At 57.8% G+C, this 12,710-nt stretch overlaps 2 protein-coding genes across 2 annotated transcripts; both read right to left on the bottom strand.

Moving 5' to 3' along the window:
- Positions 1-1,404: 1,404 nt before the first annotated feature.
- On the bottom strand, positions 1,405-2,341 carry DCS_02680 (uncharacterized protein; the record flags this gene model as incomplete). Its single annotated transcript, XM_040800007.1, has 4 exons — positions 1,405-1,722; positions 1,789-2,097; positions 2,161-2,196; positions 2,231-2,341. 4 exons carry the CDS (start codon positions 2,339-2,341, stop codon positions 1,405-1,407), a joined length of 774 nt encoding a protein of 257 aa, XP_040660890.1.
- Positions 2,342-4,905: 2,564 nt separating this feature from the next.
- On the bottom strand, positions 4,906-5,409 carry DCS_02679 (SchS21 protein; the record flags this gene model as incomplete). Its single annotated transcript, XM_040800006.1, has 1 exon — positions 4,906-5,409. One exon carries the CDS (start codon positions 5,407-5,409, stop codon positions 4,906-4,908), a length of 504 nt encoding a protein of 167 aa, XP_040660889.1.
- Positions 5,410-12,710: the final 7,301 nt, after the last annotated feature.

The raw sequence follows: 12,710 nt of genomic DNA, 5'->3' as shown, positions 1-12,710 counted from the left end.
GCTTAATTACATGTACAGGCATTCCGTCATGAACAAGAATTCTGATACTGCGTATGAAATGCTTAAATGTACGGAGCACTTACTTGTCCATGCTCAGGTATACCGTGTCCTGCTCTGTAATTAGTGAGTGTACAGTACACGTACAAACTACCTACTGCCCACTACTAAGGTAGGTACTTGCTGTAGATTTGAGATCTGCACTCTGTACGGCGTAATTACTGCGTACTGTACGAAGTACGGAGTACTGTAGGCGTAAACTACCTAGTACTCTGTACGGAGTACTGTTTGTTAGTAGTAGATATTTGGTGGACTGTGCCACAACCCTGTGGGGATGCAAGTACCTGTATGACCAAGAGCATGCTGCCAGGGGCCATGTCCTTTAGTGTACATCCAAGAGCAGAGCTCATGTACTTACGGAATATTACTGGACTTGTATTCTCTACTCCGTACTTTGTAATTATTGCAAATACAGTACTTACATGTACATGCAAGTATGGAGTACTCCGTACATTGGCGAGTAATTCCGTACCCCAGACAGCAGCAAGCGGGATGCCAGTACCAACTGCAGTACATGTACACAGGCATGTCATGTCGCAGTAGCATCGAGTACTGTTGTCTGCCATCCCTTCATCCAGCAAGCGGACCAAATCTTGCTTATTGTAGATTCATCCGTCACCAACAGCGTATCGATGGCACAGGGATCGGCCGCATGAGCAACGGCATCGCCAGCTTCCGCCTCCGTTGGATGGTGTGGGGAACCATATATCAAGTTCACTCGCCCACATATCCCCGGAAGCAAGCGATGCACTTCTTCCTTGCACCATCGTACATCAGATGACCACATTCTCGACGCGAGCGAGCCAAGATTTCGTCGTTCGGGAGCATCGGTAGACATCGCACGATTGACGGCCGGGCCTCCCCAGCGTAGATGTGCATATAAATATAAATATGCATCTTTTGGCGGCAAAGAACGAATGTCGTGCTGGCAGACTCCTGTCAAGCGGCAAAGGCCCTTCGGCCCACCCTGCGTGTGGTTCTGCAGCATCCGATACGAGGCGCATGCTTATTTGCATGTACGGAGTAATAGTTACCGATGCGGCTTCGCTAGCAGCAGCACCCACTCACCCGACGGCCCGGTGCGAGGGAACTAGTCAAATCAGCACTATGCTAGGGACGGAGCTGGTGGAATCGACCGGCGAAGCATGGGGGCCACGGTGAAGCCAGCGTCGGACGCTTTGCGTCATTTCATGCTAGGACGGGAGAAATGCCAGCTCTGGCAGTGTACACGTGCTACGCAGGTCCGCCTCGCCGAGCAAGAGTATGGACTCGGCGAATACGCCACGATAAAGAAAGCACATTCTCCTCAACGGATTCTTCAAGCTACGTACTCGCGCTTCCAAAGTTTCATGGATACACCCACATCAGTTGGTCGGTGGCCTTGGGTGGAATAGACGGCCCCGCCAGGTTCAGGCTGCCGTCGGCGTCGGGCCCGGCTTTCCGCAGTTGGTCAGCACGTAAAAGGTGTTGCAGCCCCCCGGACAATGTCCACCGCAAGGAAATTTGTTGACGACGGTCGGCACGGGTGTCGGGCACCCGTAGCGACAGGTAAGGGTCGATTCCGTCACGCAGAACGGACGAACGCAGGTCGAGCACGCCGACGTCGACGTCACTGTCGGGCACGGCTTCACTTCGCCCGGTGCTCCCTCGGCCAAGGCGGCCATGCTGCATGGATGTGCGTCAGCGGTATGGTGCATGATCGGACGAGTCGAGATGGGCAGGTTCCCCTACCCGGCAAGGGCGGTGAGGGCAGCGGTGACGGTGGCGGAGAGGAAGCGCATCTCTAGCGATTTCGGTGGCGATTTCGGTTGCGGTTGCGGTTGCGGATGCGGTTGCGGTTGCGGTTGCGGCTGCTGCTCGATTCCGAATCGTGCGTGTCCAGAGCACAGAAATGGGTTCCGAACAATGACTTGAGTCGAATCTCTCAACTTTGATTGGAGTTGCGAGCACCTGAGAGGCCGACGAGGGCGCTTTAAAGCTCGTGGAAAGGCAAACTTTCAGTCTGTACGACGAGCCGAGGTCCTCCCCTGTCGTCGAGCGCTCGATCCGAGCAGGGAAATCTTATGCCCGAATGGCCGCGTCAGGAAATCATGGCCAAGGAACTTTCGACGTCGGAGGCTCCAAGGGGTCAGCATGGGTCTGGGGGCGTTCAGCAGCAACAGCATGGTCTCACATTGAGACACAACCCCGCGGCGTCTGCTGCGATGCCGTCGCGCGGTGGCGTGTAGCGGCGCTGATGTGAGCCAGAAGGTGGAAGAGCATCTTCATCACCATCATCATCCATCGTGGACCGAGCCGAACGCGTTCTCCGCTCGCACGTCCGCCTCATCTCATCCTGCCGCTCGGTGTCAGTCTCCCTGCCTGTCGCTGCGTCGTCTGCCTGTCGCTGCATCGTCTGCCTGTCGCTGCGTCGTCTGCCTGTCGCTGCGTCGTCTGCCTGTCGCTGCGTCGTCTGCCTGTCGCTGCGTCGTTTGCCTGCGCTGACGCCGGATGCATGGAGAGGCCGCTTATTCTGCTCGGCTGTCCTCGATGCTTTTCGGCACGTCTTCTGCCTACAGGTGCTGGGCGCTTCCCTTTGCTCTTGCTCCCGTGCATCTGTACCTAACACAGCGCACCACGAATTACTCCGTACCGAGTACATGGCCTCCTCAAACACGTACATATCAGCGGACCACGCCTGAGCCGGAGGTACGTCTCGCCGATCCCGGAACATGCAGAGAAGGGGCGAGGGAGGTGCGCTTCCTTGCTGGCCTGGCAGCTGCACCTTGCTCTTGCTAGCTCCTTCCTCAGAATCATGCAGGCTGGCACGTCATGATTCGTACCGAGTCGAAAGCTCTGGTCTCGTGACTTTCACCTGGCAACTATCACCTACCAGCTCAGCCATTGTTCCCCCCTTCCCCCCCCCCCCCCCATTCTTGGGAAACGCCGTATCGGTACTCTGGTGATGTGGTCAATTTTGGCTTGGCAGTCCCGCCACCCTTGACGGAAGGATAAACTTTACGACATGTATTACTTACTGTACAGATCCGGCGCATCTTTATGCGGTGGGGCAAGCCGTTCGAGAGGAGGGGGGTGAGGTTCACGTTAATTCCAATCAGGCATGACGGATTTTCTCGCTCGCATCTTGGCCAAGGAGCAAGAAGCTCGACGACGGCATTGCGCTTGATGGTACGGTGCACACCATGAGTTTGCGACGTGCCTTTCGCGCTTGCACAACATTGTGAGTGTAGGTGAATTTTGGTGGCTGCTTCTGGTCCTGCGCGCCCTCTCGAACTCGAACAATACCGGTGGCACACTGCGGAGTGCAAAATGACACATGAAGATGATCACATTTCGGCACAGCAAATACCTCTTTTCGCCTTGCATCAGCTATCATCGTTTCAACTGCTGAGGCTGGTGCGGCGAGCGGGTCCGTCACGGGCGTAGCCGAGTCAACTTGTGCAGCTGCTGACCATTACAAGTGTACGAAGTACAGTATTACAAGCACTACAGGAGATGATAGTATGTACTTTGGTGTACTGCAGTCGTTGTAGGTGCGCAAGTACATGCAAGTAAAAGAATGTATTGCAGAGTACGGAGTAATACTTACGTACGACTGTACGTATCTGTACTCCGTGCTTACCTACTTAGTAGCTACTAGCTGGTGCTTGTTGGTGTCATCCGTTGCGCGTACATGAGCTGCGCGCTGCAAGCCACGTCGCGACTCGTAAGCTCACGGCTGGACGAGCCACGGGGGGCGTCCCGGTGGCATGTTTCACAACGTGGCCTATTGCCGGCGTGAAGTACCTGCAGCCTGCTGGCGGCGCATGGTGCCTCGCCATACGAAGGTGCTAGTGGCAGGATGCCTACCAGTAGTACGGGGTTACTGGCAGATGCCTACCTAGCACCTAGTACCCTCTCGCACAAGCGCGGTGCCTAACCGTCCTCGGCGCACGTGGCAACAGCCGACTCGCCAACGACGACGACGACCAACGACGTCTCGATCCATCACTCAAGGGCAAACGGTAGGACTCGCTCCTTCACTCGTCCACGCCGCGCGGGGTGGCGTGGACGGTGCAGGGGCGGACGGTGCAGGGCAGGACGACGGGTGGTACGGGCAGAAGATGTTTGCTTCCCATCGAACAAGCCGGGCTTGGGCTCTATCTGATGTCTGGTGCTCTTGTGCTCTTGTGCTCTTGTGCTCTTGTGCTCCCTCACCTCATCAACCGCAACAAGGCCAACAAGTCCTCTCGGCGCTCCGTGATGCTCCCCCGAGTCCGTACTCGGCCATGTACTTGGTACAGGAAACTGGGTCGTCTGGTCTGAAAAATGCTCCGCTGGGGAGAACGAGTGAGAATGAGAAAGAAGAACGGGAAAAATGGTCAACGAGTGCCAGCCTCATCCAAAGCACCCCCAAACTGCATGCACGGCGGAGAACCACGACCGTCGAAGAGAGGCGGCTCGGTGCCGGTGCTGGTTGATGCCGGCATGCGAGCGCCCGAAACAGCTGCCGTGATTCGCCGCGTGCCCTGCCGCGTTCCATGCTGCCGCTGCCACTGTCCAACGTATGAGGCGCAGGTGCTTGCTCGCACAAGCGAGTCCCCCCCCATCCCACCTGCCCCATGACCTCAACGGGGTATATCTTTTCGGCTGTCTAACAAGAAATGTAAAGGGAAAAAAAAAATCATCGTTTCGTCGTGACGGGTCGGGGTGCCGCCTCTCCTGCCGACGAGCGCTCAGCGCAGCGGCAGGGGCGGCGGCGGATGGATCGAGCGATGGGTGGAAAGAGCGTGGTGGAATGTAACGGGCGTGGGAGTGCGAAAAACCCCGACCTGGGTCGCGCAGTGCCTTGAGTCTAGCACTGCTGCTCTAGTACGACTGCCCACCGAAGCTGAGGCCGGTGGAACCGACGCCGAGCGTGGTGAAGAGGTCGACCTCGAGCGTCGTCTTGGTCTGGACGTCGTCCGGCAGGTAGTACGCGTTGTTGCACGGGAACACCTCGCATCCGGACATGGGCGACTGGGACTGGGCCGGCCACATCTGCTTCACGTTGAGATGGTCGCCGGGCGTCACGATGGCCGAGACGTCAAAGTACGTCAGCCCCTTCCAGCCGCCGAACTGGACCTCGCCCAGCATGCCGGGCACGTTCGGTTGGCCCTTTCGAACGGCGTAAAAGTTGCCAACCCATTGGTCCGGGAACTGCACCGTGACGTTTTTCAAGCCGACCGTCACGGGGGGCAAGCTGGACGATCCCGGGTTGGATGTGAAGTAGATGGTCCGTGTCGAGTTGTCCAGCGGCCAGAAGGTGACGGAGGCGGCGTTGGCGACAACAGCGGAGGCCGCCAGGGCCAGAAAGGTATTGGTGAAATGCATCGTGATCGTGATCTGCTTCTATTTTTTTTGGTCTGTTTCTGCTTGCGGCTCTTTACCGGATGAAAGTCGTCCGTCTGCTGTATAGATATTTCTTCTGTTTTTGTTGTTTTCTGTTTCGAGGGCCGTGATCTCGAGAACTAGCCTCAAGAGATCTTAATGCCGGCGGCGGGAGAAACGGCAAGGAGGTGGCGGGTTGCGACGGACTTGGCGGTCGCGTGTATGTACGATCTCGTATGAATACAACGCCTCGTGCCGGCCTGATTGCTTGCTTGCCTGCCTGCCTGCTTGCTTGCTTGATGGACTGCTTCAAGGAATGAGGGAGCGTCGAGCTTGTGGAAGGAATGATTGTTCGTCGACGGTGGTCCGAAGACGAAAAGGCTTAAGTAGCAAAGACGTTGGGTGAGAGGTGATGGGCAAGCTACAGCTATTGCTTGCTAGCAGACGACATGCGGAACGAGCAAAGGGAGGGAACCGCTTTATACGGCTTGCGCACACTCGGCCCTTGAGACGACGGAGTAGTCGAGACGAGAGGGATGATGGGGGGGAGGGGCCGAAGCCGCTTGGGAAGCCGGGACGAGAAATTGTCTCGTGGCTACCGACGAGTACGTGTACACGTGTGAAGAGTCGAGGCGAGGTATTCGCAACCCGTACCTTGCATGACTTTTCCCGCCGAATCATCTGCATCGCCTCACGGCAGGGGGGTACTGGGTACTCACCCGGGCTTGCTCGAACGAGTACAGGTACAACTCGGTCACTTACACGTAGTCAGGTTCGTGTATAGTAGATGGGCAGGGTACGTGCCGTACTCGGCAGGTACGTCGGTACATTGCATCGGAACGGAGTACACGTGTGCAGGTACGCGATGGGGTTACGATGTGGTGGCGGCGTGGCGCACATAGCGGCCGCGCCGTTCGTGACTTCCAAGCGCTCCCCACTTCCAGCAGGTTCGCTCCTACCGTACTATACCGGTCCTTTGAAGTTGTACATGTACATGTTCGGAGTACTTACCTTGCAAGTTGCAGGGCAAGTACGGAGTATTACAACTTCTTAAGTACATGTGAGAGTAGGCGCTTACTATTACGTTACGGTGTACGACTACGGAGTACGGAGTACTTGCGTACCAGCATCATTGTACTTAAAGTGCGTGCCTTGCGAGTCCTTGTACGAGTACAAGTAACAAGGTGTGCGTGCGAGTGCGCGTGCTGTACATGTACTCCCTCCCTACTTGGTTTCGTGCTGGTAATAATGATTAGATGGCATTGTCCCGCCGCTGGGTCGAACGGGTGCAAGCGAGTGCGAGTCCGAGCACATGTACATGTACATGCGAATACACCCGCACAGAGCACCATTTCGTTCGCTTGCAGGTCTTTTGTTGTACTTGGCGGTACGCGCACATGCTGTGCATGTACTCGCACATGTTGTCCTCTACGGAGTAGCTGCACCAGTAATACTCCGTACATCACGCACCAAGTACGGTGTATACTTGTCCTGTATGCGTACCGTAGGAGCAGGTGTACGGTATTGTGCTCCCTGCGAGGCCCCAAGGGTAGACGGTGCATGCTCGAGCGGGTATCGATTTCTTGGCAGTAGAAACCGTCAGACTACCCGCAGGTGCCAAGGGAGGAGCGATCGTGGCCCCTGTGGAGATACGATGGGCTTCCTTGCTTTGGGCGCCCTTGCCTCAGCCGCAGCCATTGGCCCGTCGCCATAGAGGGCGTAACGCTTTGGCGGCGGTCCGCCCCCCCCCACTAGGGACAAAGTTCCGCAGCTTCCGTTTGGCTTCGGACGAAACGAACGCCCTCGCATTGTTCAGACAGCCTGTGGCCGCGGCGAAACACCAAATCGCCCGGTTTCATCCTCGACCTGCGGGTCCGAGATTCCAGCTCCCAAACAATTCAAGGACGAAGGCATGCATGGACGGAAGCTCGGGCTACGAGGTCGGTACGAGTGCGGAGCAATGGCATGACCGCTCACCGCAGCTGCAGGGGCCGCAGCGCAGGAATGCAGGGCACTGCCACGCTGCAGCAGTGCGTCGGAAACACGGGTACCTGACGCGTACGACGCACGCGATGCCCGATGGAGCAGCTGCGGAGGCCCTCGCCGGCCCTCGTTGCCAACATGGCAGGCGAACAGACTGGCGGCCACGGCACGATGCCGAAGAGCGGCACCTGCTGGGCTCAGGCCGGCTCCCTGCGCACCCCGGGCCGTCAGACGGCGCAGCAAACAACTGGGCCCCAAGAATAATGCCTCAATTCCTCCCCCGTCGGAGTCGGGTTCGAGTCGTCGTCCTACCGCCAGGACCCCAGCAGGACCAAGGAGGACCAAGGCGAACGAGGAGGCGAGCCGTGGTCAAACGTCGCGTTTCAGCGTGCCAAACTGCCCCTCAGGGCCCTCCCATTGGCCCGCCACTGATCCCAGCGTCGCAGGGCCCCTGAAGTCCTCGCCAGGGGGGCGCCCGACAAGCCGGGTCTGCGTGCCAAGCCCATAGCGCGTACCTGGTGCCGAGCCCCACCGAGGACCAGAACGGTAGGGGGCTCGACGAACTCCGGCAAAAGCCCCGTCGACCGTGAGCCGGGAGGACCGAAGATCGGGCTCAGCCTCATCCTCCTTGCTCCGCTACTCGTCCTTCCGGTCGTCGCGTCGTAAATGACATTGGCCGGTGAGCTCGGGAGCTGGCCAGGCGGACAGACACACAGTCTTCACATGGCATGTTCAGCCGTCTGTGGCGCGGATGGACGCGAGCCCTGCTCATCCACGCACGGAGTGCTCGAATGCGTTGGACGACACCTGCGTGTGCATGTACGGCGCATGCATGCACGTGCCTATCCGCGGTCGATGCCCCCCCCATGTACGCCGTACGCCTAATGATAGGTGTAGGAACCCGAACCAACACCGGCTCGCCGGTGCGTCCCCGGCCGCCTCCGATGCCGCACTCGGCACGTACCTCGACAACCGCCACAGCCTACACAGTACGGAGTAAAAGGTTTGCAAACCGTTGTTTGCCACCTTACGCGTTCCCGCACACGTGGATACTACTAGATATTCGGGCTATTCGGGAACCACCATCAGTTGGACTTACGCAGCCACTGCGGGCCTCGTGGCAACAAGACCCGGGAGGCCACGAGACGAAGACGGCAACGGGCACGCGGTGTACCTGTATGGATGTGTACGACTTCAGACCGACCCAGCGTATCCGTACTCGTCGCTTGATGTACACCTACTGTCGACACTCACACATACATGTACACTCACACATACATGTACTCCGTACGGTACATGCAAGTATATGGCGCATGGTTGTCAGGGTCCCACTGGAAGATGCATCCATCCATCCATCCACCCACTATTTCCAAACATCATGCATCCATCGGCCCTGATCCCATCCCGCCGGTACGAAGTAGCGTTTACCGAAACAGATCCGCAGTCGGAAGTGGCAAACAACAAGGTGGAGAGAGATGTCAAATGCACTTGCGAGTAAGTACTCCATTTCTCCGTGTATGTGCATGTGCATGTCCAAGTACTTACTGTACACCACCAACACCTGCGCGTGCACGCAAGTGTAAGTCGACACATGTATGGCCGGTGTCGTGCGCTTGCAGGTGCTTCTGTTGTCGTTTCCCCACGACGGCATGCACTATTCTTGCGCAAATGGGTAGAGCAGCACACTTGCGGTACCCTTGCATGTGGGCGCAGAAGAGCACTGGGACATGGCATGATTGTGTACGGAGCACCCAGTGCACCTCGGCACGCTCGTATTCGTGCGAGACGAGACGAGCCTCGGCAGAGCATACCTTCATCGGATGTTGACCGATGTGTCATCCGGTACGCATGCTTGTCCTGGCCATGCATTGATTGCACCGAGGATCCATAGGATGAGGGCACAAACACCTCCAACGTCCGCTTGCGCGTACTGTGCATGCATGGGCCGTCGCATGGTGTTGGCCCTCCCTCCTCCCTGCGCATGATGGATGTGCAATTCAATGACCTTTCTTGGGAATACTTCGAGCAGGGTATTTCTCGACATGCTGTGCTGATACGAGATGCTCCCTTGGCCTGGAAATCGTGTCCAAGGAAGTTGAGGCAGTGTTGGGCCCTTTGGACGGCCTTTGCAGCGCATCCGCACCAACACCGCATGCGCCCGTCGCGACAGTCCACGGCGCCTCGTGCTATCTTCTGCGAAGCAGCATCAAGTCGGCCCGCGCAAGCTGGAAATTTTGATCAGAAGAGCCGTCTTGACATGTGCGAGAGCCCAAGGCCCTCGAAGAAACCCAAGGGAGAGGCGACTTTCGGCGATGCGGTGCCAGCTGGTCCGATGATCACGCAACTTCATGTGCATACGGAGTAGGAGTGAATGTGGCAGGCACATTTTCAAGCACACAAGTATCCGTCCATAGCTTGTTTGTACTGTTGGCGTCAGCAAGGGGTGGAGTGCACTTTTCTTCTTCTCATCCTGCCTTCACGTGAATGCCGGCAAGAGGGGTCCTCACATGGGAGTGAGCAGGTGTACACGTACTTACTATACTTACTCCGTATTACGGAGCACGTGTACGCCTGATGAAAATTTCGCTCATGTACTTGTAAGTACGCTGCCATCGTCGGGCGAGCGAATCGTTTCCGGATTGCTTCTGCCTGCGATGCGAGGCACCACGAGCTCTTGTTGTTCGGATGCAGAAGCCATTCGGAGACTCGGTCCCACCTCCTCCTTCAGTGGGGCCAGAGTCAATTCCCCACCCGTTGACGGCTGTCAGTGGACGTTGACATGAAACCGTTTCGGTGCCTGGATTTGGATTTCGAAGCGAGGCAAAAAGGGATGCATCGCTGACTGCTGTTGGTTAGTCGCATAGCACGTAATACCCTAACTAGGACTTTGAACTGTGCCGATCACGGAGTAGTTTGCTCCGCGAGAGTCGGCGGTGCCACATTCTGAATGCGTCAAACTTTGACATTGTGCCAAAGGGCCGCCGTAACCGTGAAGGGAGACGGCCGCGGCCAGCAGCTCGTGCCTAGCAGCCAGGCAGGCAAACAGCCTAATAACTTCCTGTTCCGTTATCTGCCGAGCTCGCGACTCCCGGCATGTGCAGCGGGCCGATTGCCTCGAGCGGTACCTTTCCGCGAACGGCTGCGTCCCAGGCAGGCCGCTGGCGGAGGGGAGGAGGCTGCTTGGCTTTGATGAGGCCGTCGGCCGGTCGGTCACAGGGGTCGAGATACCCGTACTCGTGTCCTTCGGCATACGGAAACTAAGTCGGCGGAAGATTGTTGTTGTCTTTCGTCCTTCGGAGCGACAATCATCTCGGGTTGTTCAGGCACTGGCCGTCACGGTAGGCACGGATGGCCAGCGTCAGGTCTCATCACCGACTTCGGTCCGTCGCTCGACGGTTCGCGCAGACCTACCGTAGAAGCAGGTGAGACAGTGTCGGAAGACACATTCCAGTGACGCCTATCCGTCGCCGGTGCGTCCCCTCCCGGATCGGTCGGCGCGGGCGCTTCCGGTGGCCTTCTCAAGGCCCGTCGTTATCCTGAACGCAGCCTGACAGGGCTTGGCAGTTTCTGCTTGCGACAATCCTATTGTTAGCAACACTCCGATGGAAGCCTTTCAAGTGATGGCAGCGCACATGTCAGAATGGCATGCCATCGTGATGACCCAAGTAATGGCGGCACAGTCCAGGAGGCAAAAGGCACCGAGGACGCAGGTCGGGCACACACGTGACGAGCACCGTGACTCTAGGCCAAGTGTGCTGTGCTGCGCTGTGTAAATGTACGTGTAACGTCCGTAGTACGGTATTATCACTTGCACAAACAACTACTGTACTTGGGTAGGAAGGTGGCGTGAAGCAGGATTTGGGAAGGAAGGGGGCACTCGTCTTCTTTCGCTTTCGGCTGTCCGCCCGCGGGGAAGAGACGAAGAATTTTTCACATCATCATCATCATCATCATCATCCTCATCGGCGTCATCATCGTCATCATGACAACCCTCGCTGGGTTCAGGCACACGTTGCACCCCGCGATGGATGCCACCGGCAGGCACGCCACCGATCCTCTGACGGTTTGGCGTCTCGCTTCAGGTTCAGGACCGTCTCGGGAATGAAGATCGTCGCCGGGCCAGCAACTGCCGGCTTCGATCAATCAGGTGTAGCGCATGCCATCGCATTCTTGATCACTCATATTCATTGTCAGTAAGGAGCGACGCCATCATCGTCATGATGTGCCACGACAATGCATGGACGCGGCAATCACTTCCGCCGAGCGTACAATACGCATCCAGCCAGAGCAAAGCAGCCGACGACAAGGTTCGAATGCGCCGCAGCAACATCGCATATGCTTACAGATACGGCACCCGACTGCACTGTCGATGCAATCGCCAGCATTCCAGTCCCAGGACCTAGCGCTTCCGGCAGCCAATCCGCTCGCGCAACCCCGCGCCGCCTGCGGCCACTTGGCCGAAGCCTACCCCGTCTGCGTTACCGTCCGTCCTTCGTTACCCGGCGCCTGTCTGCCCTGAACGCAAGGATCTGTGCCGGAGGAGATGCATCAATTCATGCTCGCTCCGGCATCGTGCTCCCGAACCCGCCAAGTCGCTCGCTCGGTCATTTGCTCGCTTGGTCCCGTTCACTCGTCCGCCGTGGTCGCTCGTGTCGGCGAGTGACGGATCGAACAGTCAAGTCGATTGTGCGGACCTGTCTGTTTGCTTGCCGTCGTACGACAACCAACATGGGTCCGGCATTGGCCGTCTCTGGAAGCCAGTGCCCGAGTTGGAAGCATGGTGGCGCCGCTGTCAGATAGAGTTTCCCTCTGTTGGGGCCGGCGGCGGCGAACATGTGAGAAGCGCCAATGTGGTGCATGAACAGCAACGGACCCTATGGCGGGAGGCCGACCGGATTGACGTTTGGCGTCTGTCAAGGCAGTGGACTGAGCACCTCCCCAAGCCTAGTGCCTCGCATGGTCAGGTCAATAGCGGCAACCTCCTCGCCCGTCCGTCGTCGACCTACGCCTTGGTCCTTGACGTCGGCTTCGTCTTGGGCTTCGCGCAAAGTCATGACCAACGCCGCCGGTGCGTCTGCACTCGTCCTCTGCTCGGCTGTCACCAGCTGGAATGCACTTGGTTGGCAGCTTCTGCCGAGCGCATCGGGTGCATCAAGCAGATCTCCCTCAACGCCTCGTCGCTGCCGAACCCAGGTGTCTGGCAGCTGTCAGGGCGGCCGGTTGCTAGCCTGCACCGCATGAAAATGCCTGTTACCAGCTGAGGCTAGCGCCCAACTCGGTGGGGTGGGCCGGTACCAGCTCGTGGTCAGCCTTGATCCGCG

Source organism: Drechmeria coniospora, chromosome 01 (assembly GCF_001625195.1).
Source record: "Drechmeria coniospora strain ARSEF 6962 chromosome 01, whole genome shotgun sequence".
Taxonomy (NCBI): Eukaryota; Fungi; Ascomycota; class Sordariomycetes; order Hypocreales; family Ophiocordycipitaceae; genus Drechmeria; species Drechmeria coniospora.
This window is presented reverse-complemented; position numbering and strand designations above follow the sequence as displayed.